The sequence below is a fragment of the Pleurodeles waltl genome, chromosome 7 (genome assembly GCF_031143425.1).
Source record: "Pleurodeles waltl isolate 20211129_DDA chromosome 7, aPleWal1.hap1.20221129, whole genome shotgun sequence".
In the NCBI taxonomy this organism is placed as follows: domain Eukaryota; kingdom Metazoa; phylum Chordata; class Amphibia; order Caudata; family Salamandridae; genus Pleurodeles; species Pleurodeles waltl.
The window spans coordinates 194,494,900-194,509,946 of record NC_090446.1 but is presented as its reverse complement, the minus strand read 5'-3'; the positions used below and the strand labels follow the sequence as shown (position 1 = coordinate 194,509,946).

Genomic DNA, 15,047 nt, shown 5'->3' with positions numbered 1-15,047 from the left:
AAGGATGTTCATTTGAATTCAAGGTTCTTGTGAATGCTATTTAGCGCTAGAGATTAATTTGCTTATATACAGTAGTTAAATAATTTCTAAAACACATGCTAGAGCTCTTTTTAATATGTGTGTGTGTATATATATATATATATATATATATATATATATATATATTTGAAATACAAGAATGCGGCTGTCAAAGAAAGATTTTAATTGTCCTCTCTTGGCTTTCTCTTCGTCAGTCACCAGTGGACAGTGCTTGAAAAAAGGAACCTATCATTTAGATACTATTGGCTCACTGCTTATGTTTATATATGTACAGGAACTACTCCCTTCTGTGTAAATTTTGCTAAGAACATTCTTAATTGATTGTTACCTGAAAATAGCATGTTTAAAAGCTACATTCATAATGGATATAACGGACAGTTCTCAAATACTCATAGAACTAGTTTGCTAGCTCTGAATTGTGATATATGTAGTTGCCAGACTTTTTAGTTGCAATTAAAACTTTTTTATAATTATTTAATGTATTTTAAGAAACACCATTGATGTCATCAGGTGATTATTGCCTTCCTCTTTACCACTGTTCCCATCAGTGCTCAAAGGCCCGATACAAAAAGAGGTATGTCCTTGTGTCAGCCAAAGGTAAAACGTAGGCACTCCATGTCCTAGAACTATTAAACGTATTGCCAAACGCCCACTGAAGTTGCCGAGAGCATCCATGTCTTAGACCAGGAGACTTTCTCATTAAAAAATCGTACGAAGGGTCTCTATCATTGGAAATCGAGGTACCTTCCAAGAACAATTAACACAGAAGAGGAAATGCTTGGCAGTAGCCAAGAGGCCTTGTGTGTCTTCATTCTGTGAAGAGAGTAAGGATGCCAAAGATGGTCCAGAACCTCAAACAAATATGCAGCGTTTTCCATGTTTGTCAGATCCATCCAGCTGCTCAAACCAATTGTTCTTTGGTGCACGGACAGTCATTGAACCTTGCTTTATGATGGGACAGTTGGGATGGTACTTTTCTTTGGGTGTTAGGTTGCCTGTTCAAAATGGCTGCTTGATTGTTCAGGGAAAGTTGGTGAAGATGATGACATGTTTATTTGGCAAACTGCTGAGGACATTTGTTCATTGCATGAACGTGTTGTTGATAACGGCTGTACTGCTAGTAGCAAGGCGTTGGGAATGTTCAAGAAGATAGTGCAGCTCAATTCTTCGCTTGTTTTCTCAGTGTTAGCAATAGAGAGGCAGATTTGCCTAAATGTTATTTAGATTATGTTGGGCATTTTTGCATAGAACGGTGCACACCGATTATTTGACCTCTATGCACTATTGGGCATCGTGACAAGCAGACTGTTGGCTATCTGTTTTGGGGTTTTCCGATGTTGGAAGATAAACATGTATGACACGTTTTGTGATCTTCCTTAAACACGAGAGTGCAATTAGTCCATTCCAACCTGGCACGTTTCAGTGGATTGAGTGAATTTCCTGGTGCATGTGTCTTCTGTCATTCTTGCTGTCAATTTTTCTTTCAATGTGAACTCACATTGTGCCACTCTGCATGTTGTATATTTTATGCATAACCTTTGTATCTTTCCACCTATGTTTGTTTTCTTGTCCTTGTGTACGTGTGTATCCTGTCTTAACCAAGGCTCTCATATTCCTTGGGTCTGTATACATGTGTTGCCTCACTCTCTGTATTTTTGAGTTGCTTTATCCTAGTTTGTCCTCTTCTGTGTGTATGTGTTGGCTTTCCATAGAATCTAGTTTTTGCTGCACCTGTATTTTGCTTCATTGTATGTGAATCACATCTCTACGTTTATGTCCTGCTACATGTGTTCGCTTCTGTCATTGTCGGGCGGGAGCTGAGGACCAGTAAGAGAAGGAGGTAGGAGAAGTGGTAGAAGGAAGGGAGGGAAGAGAAGCGAGTCGTCATGAAGATGGTAGGATGGTACAGATAGGTCAAAACAGAGGTTGATAGAGGAGATGAGGCAGGCTTGAGATGGCAGGAGGTGGAAAAATGCTTTGAAAGGACAAGGATGGGAGAGAGGTAGGCACACACACACACAGTGGGAGATAGAGCAAGTGGGGGACAGGGAATCATAAGGGTAAAAATAGGTGGAGGACAGGGTAAGCGATGAGTGGAAGGGAAAGAAGGGAGAGAAGTAGGATGGAATGAGGTGTGTTGTACTGGTAGCATTAGGTATTTGGATCTGAGGGTCATACATTTAAGCCTGTCAAGGCATTACAGTTTAGGAGGCTGGTGTATGCACTCATTCCATTGCACGTTCCTTCAGGTAGTACAGTGAAATTGATTGCAGCTAAGCATTGGGTTAATGCAGTTTGCGAATAAAATTCATCACCTTACCTTATGTCCAAAGAAACCTACGATTTGATTGTGATGAACCAATAAACCATAGTCAGCTGGTGTGTTACATCCCTTACATTAATTTTGATTCAATCAATAAATTATACTTTAGTGCAGGGGAACATTGTCACCGACGCGTTAACCAAGAGGAGTTTTAAACCCTTTTCTTGGTAATTTAACAAGTGTTAATTCAACCTAGTGGTCTAATATAGTGATAAATTCAAATGTGGCATGTTAAAATTGTAGATTGAGATGTTTGTCCTGATGAGTTTTAACAAATTATTTACTGAGTCATCAAGGAATACGTGACCCTGGAATGGACAACTTTTTGATGACAATCAACTCCCAGAACTGAATTAATCTTTACCATGGCCAGCAACTAAACAGCTGACGCAAGACATTTGTGTCCTGCCAACGTCATCAACCTATAAAGCGCATCTGAGGAAGGCTCTTGACCATGTGGATTTCTGTGTGCTTGACTGACTATAGTGAGAGATTAACCATTCAACAAGGTGCAGTGGGAGCCATCCTGAATATCTTGTTGAACTGCAAAAGGAATGGGGTTGATTTGGTCCCCTGTTCCTTAGTTTGTGTGACAGAGATGTTGCTTCACGTTTTCTTGCAAGTGCCGAGTCACAATGTGCTTCAGCGGAGTCCCTTTAAAAAAAGTTAGAAAAATAAGAAAAGGGGTCATGGTGTGTCCCTCCCCTGGCCACTTTTCTTATTTTTCTTAGTTTTTGTAAGCATCTCGGCTGAAGCCAAGTCCCAGCATGGCTGCTAACACTTCCTCATTGAAGTGTTGTCAGCTAATCAGATCTCTGCAGGAGATTGGAAGGGGTCACAAATCCTTCGCGTCCCTATAAATACGAATTTGATTTTTTTTCAATATCTCAAAAACTACTGAATGGATTTACACCAAATAATAGAAAGGGCTCTTTCTGGACCTAGAGCTACCTTTCTTCAGAATTTGGTGTAATTCCTTTGAGTGGTTCAAGTGCTATTGCTGTTCAAAACTTTTATGGGAATTCACAAGAGAAACTCTCCTTTTTGCCCCCCATTTTCTCAGCCCCCACTTGGCGGATCACCATGAAACTTTTCAGACAGCATTTGACGTGACTGTTGAATTGTTTGGAAAATCTTGTGAAGATTCATCAAGCAGTGCCAAAAATATAGGCAAGTCAAAAATTGCTTTTTTATAGAAAGTAGGTCCTAATCTAACTGCCTAGTGGTGACCGCCACGAGGTAATATATATATATGTATATATATATATAAATATATGCGGGTGCACACACACACACACACACATACATATAATGGACAACCCTTTATTATGTAGGCTGATATGTCAACCCTCCGAAGAGTAAAATCAGATCAGGTTTTCAACAAATACACAATGAATATGTATAAGGCAAATTTGTGTCCAGTGAATTTCAGTTTGACTATCTGCTCAATTATTAGTATTTCTGAAAACCTAAATGGTTTTACTACTTAGTTGATGAACCAAGCCCTAAAGACTGGTGTATTGAGTTATTTTTCAACATGCTTAGCCACGTTCTGGTCACAGACCTGTTTGGACGGAGATTAGCTTTCGTTTTTGAGCAGAGAGTAAAACTAGGTGGCAAACTGACCATACTAAGATCTGTACTATCTCTCTGTACTGCCAGAAGACTCCAAGCAGTCATAGCTGCAGTGAAAAGTCTTCTACAACTACACAGCGAATAAATGCTGTCAATTAAGAAATTGATAGAGATCCTCATGCTTCCTGATAATTTTGAAAAAAGTCTTATAAATATGTAATTGAACTTGCTAAATTTGAAAAGTGTCCACGATATAACTGATTGATATGTTACTAGACAAATGTTTGTGCAGAGTATCTGTTATCAGTAGCTGTTGTTTTTTACCCTTAAATTTTGAAATCACAAAGTAAATAGTAGAAAGAGACAAAGGGGCTGATTTAAGAGCCCCTAGCGCCTCCTTAGTGTCATTTTTTTAATGCTAATGTGGCTCAAAAAGGCCTAAATCGTTGTGCCACATTTACAAAGTGCTGCAATGCATGCACTGTGCTACTTTGTAATCCTTCGCGCTACATTATGCCAATATTTATAATGGGCCTCAATGGGCTTTGCAGGATTAGCGTCAACATTTTTTATGCTAATCTTGTAAAGCTCTGAACAAGCGCCCCAAATTTGGACGCTAGATTCGCTAAATACCACTATGGTGCGCCTTATCTTAGATTCGGGGCACATATGGTGGCATTAGGGGGTGCTAAGGGGCGCAACAAAAGTGGGGCTGCACTGGGTGCAGCCCCACTTTTCTTAAATCAGGGCCAAAATATCTACGCTGACAAATAGTTTCATTTTCTATTGTTTATAACCAGTGTCATGGACACTGGGGAATAATAAGTAGCACGTGCTAAGAGTAGTCAATGGATAACTTTTCTCCTAATTCTTAGAAGAGTTTGACATAGGCATGGAAAAAGAAAAGTGTCTCCTCTAAATTACACATACGGGGTACTTTCCTTTTAATATTGTCTTTAGAAATATATGACTACTTAAAAAGGAAAATCAAAGAGTAGAAGATAATCTACCTAACTGAAGAATAACCAAAAATGAATACGGACCCAAAACACAATTAGAAGGTTTAGTTTGATAGCATTGTAGTCTTGATAAAAGAGACATAATTTTCAGTGCTCCAGCTTTGTCAGGCAGATAAGTTTTAAGGCATGGGTAAAGTGGGCTTTTCCCCAGGGCCCCAGTGTTTCAGGGGGCCCCCTGATAGAGCCAGGTCTGTTCAGCACAGAGTCTTGCCCTGATGACCTTGAACAGATTGTTTTAAATACCATTTTCCTTTAATTTATTTTTAATGTGGATGATGTGTGAGAGTCTACTACAGATATTTTGCAGAGCAATGTTGGGTTTGCTTCATGGGACACTTATAAAAAAAAAGGTTCTTTTAGATCTAAACTGGACGTCGTGAGAAATGGTGGATGTTACAGAGATTATTTGCAGAAATATTATTGAGCTGCTTAGTGTTACAATATTGAACACACATCACAATCCCTGAATATTAGATGTAGACACATTCAGAATTTGTACTAGTGTGCCTGTGTGCTGTCAGTGACCTGGCCGAAGACCTGAAATTGGATCATAAATTCAAAAATGTTCCGAACAAAAGCTCCCAAAATACGTTTGGTGCAGGCCCTCAAAATCCGTTCTATGTTAGAAGACTCCATTTTGCAAATAAAAGCATAAAATGTATATATCAAGTGCATTCCTGATGGAGAAACATGATGTGCAAATGCTGTGCATCCTTTGCAATATTGCAATCCATTCTATCTAATCCTGTGGGTGAAACTGACAGTTTAACGTGTTTTATTAAACATCACTGCCGCTACCATTAAAGAAGTCGTTTCAAGGAAACAATTTAAGATAGAAATTCCACCCCCCTGGTGTTGCATAGGGGAGTTACCACCTGCAACACGTGGGGACTATGGACTACACTACACTATCAGCACCCAGATTTCAAATATTGCTTTCAAGCTGAGGTTCTTCCAACGTTTCAGCAAACCCTGAATTCCTGTTTTGTGAAAGATCCCCATGGTCTCCATGTCAGTGTTTCCTGGCATTAATGGCACCAGCATGGTTTGGGACCAGTCACTGTAGATTGGATAGTTAGCAAGCACAATGTTTGATGGTGTCAGTATAGCTCATGATGGACCTTAACGCAAAGCCAAAAAAGAACCTGCAAGCAGGATATTCACCTTCTCCCGCCCTCATTATAGGTGGTGGATGACTGAGGGTGGGGCTGAAAGGAATCCTGCTTATTTTTTTTAAATTTGCTAAACCCAGCACGTTTTTAAAAAACAGTATTGTTATGCAAAAAAAGTATGAACCGCAATGTGGCAGCACCAGCAACAAATAGCGTTGTCCCTTTTAACCCCATATTGGAGTGTCTATTCTTTTTAGCTGTCCTACATTCACTTTGTTTTTACTCCCCACCACAAACCTTTGCAAAAGCACAAACTTGACTCCTAAACGCCTTTGTCTAGTTTGAATATCATGCTGCAATGATCTTGATGGACTGGGCACCAAAAAGCAGCCTTGGAAATGTTTTAATAAGAGTCCGATGTTGCACCAAAGACCTTAGGGAGTGAACATTCTTCTCGCACAGGGGCTAAACCATTTCTCCATTAAAAGCTGTTTTTAAGTGTGACTGAACAGTTAATGTTACAGAAACAATTTTCCACAGTTATACAATTTACTAGCAGAAGTTCACGAAATGTTTATTAGGCTCTTTCAGGGTACCCTGCCAAATAAATTCGCCAAAACAGCAAATCGTGAGAGTAGTTCCATTTTGCACGTTTAGACATACAGGGAGTGCAGAATTATTAGGCAAATGAGTATTTTGACCACATCATCCTCTTTATGCATGTTGTCTTACTCCAAGCTGTATAGGCTTGAAAGCCTACTACCAATTAAGCATATTAGGTGATGTGCATCTCTGTAATGAGAAGGGGTGTGGTCTAATGACATCAACACCCTATATCAGGTGTGCATAATTATTAGGCAACTTCCTTTCCTTTGGCAAAATGGGTCAAAAGAAGGACTTGACAGGCTCAGAAAAGTCAAAAATAGTGAGATATCTTGCAGAGGGATGCAGCACTCTTAAAATTGCAAAGCTTCTGAAGCGTGATCATCGAACAATCAAGCGTTTCATTCAAAATAGTCAACAGGGTCGCAAGAAGCGTGTGGAAAAACCAAGGCGCAAAATAACTGCCCATGAACTGAGAAAAGTCAAGCGTGCAGCTGCCACGATGCCACTTGCCACCAGTTTGGCCATATTTCAGAGCTGCAACATCACTGGAGTGCCCAAAAGCACAAGGTGTGCAATACTCAGAGACATGGCCAAGGTAAGAAAGGCTGAAAGACGAGCACCACTGAACAAGACACACAAGCTGAAACGTCAAGACTGGGCCAATAAATATCTCAAGACTGATTTTTCTAAGGTTTTATGGACTGATGAAATGAGAGTGAGTCTTGATGGGCCAGATGGATGGGCCCGTGGCTGGATTGGTAAAGGGCAGAGAGCTCCAGTCCGACTCAGACGCCAGCAAGGTGGAGGTGGAGTACTGGTTTGGGCTGGTATCATCAAAGATGAGCTTGTGGGGCCTTTTCGGGTTGAGGGTGGAGTCAAGCTCAACTCCCAGTCCTACTGCCAGTTCCTGGAAGACACCTTCTTCAAGCAGTGGTACAGGAAGAAGTCTGCATCCTTCAAGAAAAACATGATTTTCATGCAGGACAATGCTCCATCACACGCGTCCAAGTACTCCACAGCGTGGCTGGCAAGAAAGGGTATAAAAGAAGGAAATCTAATGACATGGCCTCCTTGTTCACCTGATCTGAACCCCATTGAGAACCTGTGGTCCATCATCAAATGTGAGATTTACAAGGAGGGAAAACAGTACACCTCTCTGAACAGTGTCTGGGAGGCTGTGGTTGCTGCTGCATGCAATGTTGATGGTTAACAGATCAAAACACTGACATAATCCATGGATGGCAGGTTTTTGAGTGTCCTTGCAAAGAAAGTTGGCTATATTGGTCACTGATTTGTTTTTGTTTTGTTTTTGAATGTCAGAAATGTATATTTGTGAATGTTGAGATGTTATATTGGTTTCACTGGTAATAATAAATAATTGAAATGGGTATATATATTTTTTTTGTTAAGTTGCCTAATAATTATGCACAGTAATAGTCACCTGCACACACAGATATCCCCCTAACATAGCTAAAACTAAAAACAAACTAAAAACTACTTCCAAAAATATTCAGCTTTGATATTAATGAGTTTTTTGGGTTCATTGAGAACATGGTTGTTGTTCAATAACAAAATTAATCCTCAAAAATACAACTTGCCTAATAATTCTGCACTCCCTGTAAAGGTCAACATTTATCTTTTCTGGAATCCTCTTTTCTAGAATCCTGCTTCCTCTTTCCAGATTCAGTCCATTTCCCTCTCTCTTGTAGTTTCTTGTCCATGCATCAAAACTTTGCTCTGGCCTGAACTAATACATTTGGGCACCTGGCAACATAAACTGTCCTTGCAATTCATATTTTAATATTGAGAGACATATAGCAGAACCCTTATATGCATATCTGCTTTGAGCGTGCAGACCGCCACCTAGGAAGTGAGAATCAACCAAATGCTTTCTCATTTCAGTTTAGGAGGTAAGATGATTTGCAGTCAAAATGACCTGGACCCCTTCAACTGATAGACAGCTGTCACAAGTTGTTAGTCTCCCCGTTGCTTTAAGAGGATCAGTTACTATCCTCAACAAGCACTAGTTGGGGGCACACTTTAAGTGTTCTCCAATCCAGCAGATTCTAGAACTCTGCTAGGAAGAACAAGCATATAAAACATGGGGTGCACCCTCCAAGTGGCTCAGGATCTGAATCTATTAGGCAAAACAAATACCAGGTCAGCCAAAACACTCAAAGTGGAATTAGGAAGGAATAGCCTGCAATTCTGTGTGGGACCTACAACTTCATAGAGCAGTGATTATTACCTTTTGACTTCTATGGGCCCCCATTTGATCACTTCTGGAATCCGAGGACCCCCACTGAATCAATATTTGAATCTAAGGACCCTCACTGAGTCATTATTGGAAGCCAGGGACCCCTGCATAAGCAATTTTGATGATTTTAACCACATAAATACAGACAAAAATACAGACACAAGAATTTATCAAATAAATAAACAAATGATGGCATATTTTATTACATTTACAAGTAAATTTAAGAAATCAATCTTTTAATGTCAAAGTTGGTGCTTTTCTACCTTCTGAGGCCTCCAATTTCAAAATCCTTTATATTTACAGAACGTTTTAAAATGTTCAAGTATACCTTTTGGTTCTTTACTATATATACATTTTTAATCTGTTAATATTATTTTATTTTGTAAGCAACCGCGGACTCCGTGAGTCGGCTTTGCGGACCCCCAGTGCCCCCCCAACCACAGGTTAAGAATCACTGACATAGTGCGCCCCTCTTCCTGCTAGTGGGCAGGGCAATGTAGGAACAGCCTAAACTGGGCAAGCTGTATCTGCAACCAGGCGTGTACCTGCATTGATGTTATTGGGCAGAGCATAGTCACCTCGCTACAATTATACAACCAGTATGCTGTCACCTTTTCCACTCAGGTATTGCTGAGTTTCTTAAACTTAGATCACTATTCTTTCTGGCACTACTAAGGGTATGTATTAATGAATAATAACATAACAGTGGCAAGGATTCACAGGTGGTATGCACTGCTGTGGTATTGTGCCCTGCACTGGTCCATGTCGTGGGAAGGTGTATGTGCGATGTCAGGCGTGTACGACGTACATGACAGCTGTCCAAAACACATCCTCACCCTCCCAATAAGGTCTGAACGTTTTTGAAGTCCCCATATACCAGGCTCCTCCCTGTGGGATTCCTCACCACTATCCCTTCATCCCGGAGTCCTCCTTTGAAATTCCTAAAGAAGCCTGTACAGCCAGCTATGGATTTTACCCCAAGTTTGTTCTACCACAACACTGAGTGCAGAACATCTACCTGAAGATATCTCAAGTGCAGGCTATCATTGTGAAAACATATCTAGTGCAGGATATTGCCTCACCCAAAACTCTGAAGGGAAGTTTATATGGGTAAATATAGATTTGCTGTGCCTAACTCCACATCTCTGTACCTTGACAATGTTTTTTTCCAAAAAAGGTACATACATTACTAGTTAAAACCAGTAAATATACACGTACTTAACTTTATGATGTATTAGTTGTCAATATCCTTCAATCAATGTTTACGCAGGCCCACATTTTGTTACTCAATATTGTAACATGCAACCCCACCAGGTAAGCATCTCACAAGCCTGCAATGGTCGTCTGATTTACATGATCATTTGTAACCTGCCCCATCCCGACCCCCACCTGGCCTGAAAAGCACTCTGGGATGACCAAAAGGCAGCGTGAGCATTGTATACCACCATTAATATAATACAATAATTCAAACATAATCATAGTTGTGTTTAAAATGTCAATATCTGAAAGTATCTATTGGCAAACAAGCAGCCTTCCTGACTTTTTGTTTCCCTTTTTTATAGGTTTAACAGACAATGTGTTGTAGACAAAGACAAGAGGAACCAGTGTCGATACTGCAGGCTAAAGAAATGCTTTCGAGCTGGCATGAAGAAAGAAGGTGAGGATATTTTACGTGCAACAATCTTTACTTCGTTTTAGTTTCACCATCTTACAAGCCAGGACGTGTTCTCAGATCGTTGTTCAACAACCTCTTTAAAAGAATGCGTGTAAATGAATACTAGCCGGGAACTCGTCATTACAAGTTGTAATTGTTATTCGTGCAACAATGATAATGTACTGACTTAGGATTGCAGGCAAACTGCTCAAAAGGCCGAGTTCCATAGATGGTGCAAAGCTTGCTCTGCACCCTTATTTAACACCTGGGTCAGACCAGGCGTTAGGGGACCTGTGGACCCATTTCCACTGTTAGACATCATGGAATAGGTCAACAGGTGCCCTCCTTAAGCCCCAGGAACACACCCAACCACACCAGGTGGACACCGGAGGATGGGGGACCCCATCCCAGGTAAGTAGAGTAAGTATAGATAAGTATTTTTTTTTTTATTAAAGTGCCATCAGGGGCCCAACTTGGGGCGCCCTGCAAGGCACAGGGTGCAGTGGCCATTCCCTGGGGACACTGGTCCCCTGTGCTGGCCATTGGGGTGGTGGGCATGACTCCTGTCTTTCTTAAGACAGGAGTCATGTGGCATGGATCGTTTTGCGTCAGAAAATGACGCTAGGCTGGTTAGAGGCAACTCATTTTTTGGTGTAAAACCCCCTTCTCCCATACCGCACACCTACCGGGCCAACGTGTTTTTTTTATGCTAGTCCACCCTTTGCACCGACTTGCGCCATTCCATAAATATGGCGCAGGCTGGTGCTAAACTTTTTGATGCAAAACTGCGTTAATGTAGTTTTGCATCAAAAAGTATAACTATGCCCCTAAATTTCTTGCTGCTCCTTTCTGAGTAATCAGTTGCAATTTAATGCTTCTGCATGACTTCCATCCATGATTTGACTGTTTTGCATGCCCACCTTTGGATAGGACCCATTTTTAATGCCCACCAGGTAGAATTTAGGTTTGGCATTTGCTGCAATTTAGGGTGTAAAAAGTCATAGCCCCTGTTGGAATCAATTTGGTAAAACCCCAGTGACTTGAAAGTAGAATGATGCCGTGGATAGTTTGCAGGAACAATGGCTTAAGATGTGGGGTGGGGCAGGATCTAACTTTTTGCAAGCCATATTAATACTAAAACAAAAACTAATTTGGCTTCACAAAACCAATTTCATTGAAATATGACACAGGCGACATATTTCATTGGTGATCTATTGACTGCTGCTTGCAATAAAACTGCCTTGCGAATGTGCAATCTGATTATTCAGATAGTTTTTATATTTACTGTTATATATGTAAGGGGGGGCTGTGACATATTCAGTGGGTGTGCTACGGTGAAATTCATAGTAGATTGGTGACAGCCTCCTTCTTGTAAAGTGAGGTGGAAGTGGAACAAAAGGCTAAAGTGATAGGTTGGTCTTTCAATTCATAGTGAAATCTTAACAAGTTGTTATCAACTCTCAGGAGGGTCCACATGAAAACATATGTGTAGGAAGAGAGTTTTAGGAAGGCATAAGGAGGGGTAAGGAAGGTTGAGAAGGGTTTTGGGTGGGACACACACCCTGTTTCTCTTGGCCCTTTCTGCAGGGTTACCCCAAATATTTTGGCTTCCTCCTCATATTTGTCTGAACTTTTTGTTGACTTTCAGACTCTGGGCACTTTACCACTGCTAACCAGTGCTAAAGTGCATGTGTTCTCTTCCCTAAAACATGGGATGATTGGCTTACACCTGATTGGTATATTTGATTTACCTGTGAGTCCCATGTAAAGTGGTATACCATATAGCTAGGGCCTGTAAATTAAATGCTGCTAGTAGGCCTGCAGTGCTGATTGCACAACCCACATAAGTAGCCTTTCAAACCTGTCTCAGGCCTGCCACTACAGTGCCTGTGAGTGCACTTTACTGCACCCTTGAGTTGGCATTTCAAACTACTTGCCAAGGCCTAAACTCCTCTTTCTTTTACCCCATGTCACCCCTAAGGTAGGCCCTAGGCAGCCCTATGTGCAGGGTGCTGTTTAATTAAAAGGTAGGACATGTACCTTTAGGTTTTGCATATCCTAGTAGTGACAAACAGCCTATTTAATTTTTCACTACTGTGAGGGCTGTGCTTTCTCTGTGCTTATAACTATGTGCTGTGCAGCTGACTCCAATCCACGTCTAGAGCTGAGTGGCAATTACATTTGGTGCATACTTTCCAGACAGCCAAAACACAGGAAGGGCTGTGTGCGACAGGGGACACATGTGCATTCATCTACATACTGATAGTCTTCCTGGTTTGAGAGAGGGGAAAGGTCGTTCACACTTACATGTCAACAGGTCGGGTCATGCATTCTCACAAAGGGCTGATTTACCCTCTATTGATGTATGGAGCCAGGGCTGACTTGTCATGGTAGAAAGGGGTTTATTGTACATTTGAAAGGGTCCCTTTGAGGTCACCCCTACATCAAAGATATTTTGTAGTATAAGAACAGGAGCTCTGACCCCATGTTTTCAGAGCACTTTTAGAACTGGGGCTGAACCTCTGTCAGGAGGACTGCTGCATTGCTCAAGGGACTCATCTGGCCTGCTATCCTGGCTTTGCCCTGCTGCCTACTTCTAGCTGGGTTGCATAAATGACTCACTGGATTGCTTTTCTGTTTGTTGCCCTGCTGCCCGATGCTCCTCGACCCTGTCCCACCAACGCACTGGTGTCATGCCAGGAGAAGCTGTCATTTGAACAACTTACCTTGTTGTGAGCTGGCCTGCCTGCTAGGCTGCTGGCCAGCCTGCCACCCACAATTAAGACTCTTTTGTGCTGGCCTACCTGTCTGCTGCTCCCTGCCCTGTGACCAGTGCTCTTGAATGACTTGTTGCTTTGCCTCTACGGGAAACTCAGGGCAATAAAAGATTCTTCCATCTGCCCCGGCCAAGGGGCATCCACAAAGGCCGGTACAGGGTAGGCCTACTCAGCTCTTGATGGCTACAGAAGTGCTGGTTTGTGATTTCTTGGGACCGGCATGTCCCCCTGTGACTTGTGCTGGATACTGAGGGGCATATTTAAAAATAGTGGCGCTGCAATGTGTGCAGCTACACTTTTCTTGCTCCCTTTACTGCCCCACTACCGCCACCATGTGTGCTCCATATTTAATATACGGCGCACTATAGCACAGGGTAGGGGGCAAAGCATAATTTTTCATGACGCTATTGATGTACTCTGCAGTAGCACCAAAATATTGGTGCTAATCCTGCAGAGTACATAGTGGCCCATTATAAATATTGGAAGCACCCCTTTGTCGCCTGCTGTGAGCAGGCATTGAAAATGCAGTAAAAAATGATGCAAGGAAATCTGTTAGATTTCCTTGCGCCATTTTTTTGCCCCCCCTTTGCATACATTGTGCCTGGCGCAGGCATGATGTAGCCCAAAGCATTACAAAGTGGCGCAATGCATGCATTGCAACACTTTGTAAATGTGGCACAAGGAGTTTGGCCTTGTTGGGCCACATTAGTGTAAAAAACAATTTAGCTAATGGCACAAGGTGGCACTAGGAGCTTATATGTTTTCCCCTAAGTGCACGCCAAGTCACTGAGTGCTCCGTGTCTCTTCCCCTTCCAGACCCCCTCTGTGGCATGCTGTTGGAGCATGCTGTGTCAACTGCTCTGGTGTGGTGAGGAAAGTCGCATCCTCTTCTCGCTGCACATGCCTTCACGTTGTGAGCTTGAGACCTCACGCATGCCTGCACGTCTGGAAAAGCCACAGATATTACTGCCGGAACCTTTCCTAGTACTATATTGGAGTGCCTCTGACTAGAGACACCATGCCTGAGGATGGGCCTGCCGCCACGAGGGGTATGGTGGGTGATCAGGGGCCCCGGGGAACAACAAAGCCGTCCTGCACTCCTTCACGGGTGACTCTAGGGAGTCATCTGAGATCCCCTGCATGCCCCTGAGTTGGTGTTGTGAGGACTACACTATGGGCTCACGAGCAGCTAATCATTTTAGAAAAGAAAGGGACGGGACCAAACCAGATCTTTCGCGCCCCCCACTTCTCCTGATATGGACTGACCTTAGTGGGCATGGTTCTGGCCCCACACTGTGGAAGTTCGTCACTGTGGAGCTTTCCTTGGCTATACCGTGAGGGCATGACAGAAAGGATACATCCTATAAAAGAAGACTCCTGATTAGTGTATTACCAATAAACAGCGCACATCTACTACTGTGTCCTAAATTGGAAACCCTTAGTACCACACAAAGTCTAGTAGAAGTGCAAGCGCGCTGTGACCTATGTGCTCATGGGGACAACTGATGGCTCATTAGTTTTCTCTAAACGTATTGGCATTACATGCACAACTGTATGAGATATGTGTTTTTACCTTGCATTGCCCAGGACAATATCTTAGCATTAGCATAATATGCACAGTATTTGTAATTTATGTTGTTTTGGGTCTAAGTTTCTGTACAATCTTTTAATATAATCTTGTGTGA

General features: G+C 42.0%; 1 protein-coding gene across 3 annotated transcripts in view; it reads left to right on the top strand.

Annotated features, from left to right (window-relative positions):
• The window catches only part of HNF4A (hepatocyte nuclear factor 4 alpha), a 558,778-nt gene that overhangs the window by 498,148 nt on the left and 45,583 nt on the right, over positions 1-15,047 (top strand). For all 3 annotated transcript variants that reach the window (XM_069243562.1, XM_069243561.1, XM_069243563.1), the window contains one exon: positions 10,494-10,588. In XM_069243562.1, coding sequence (XP_069099663.1) covers positions 10,494-10,588 — 95 coding nt within the window. The remainder of the gene's footprint in view (positions 1-10,493; positions 10,589-15,047) is intronic.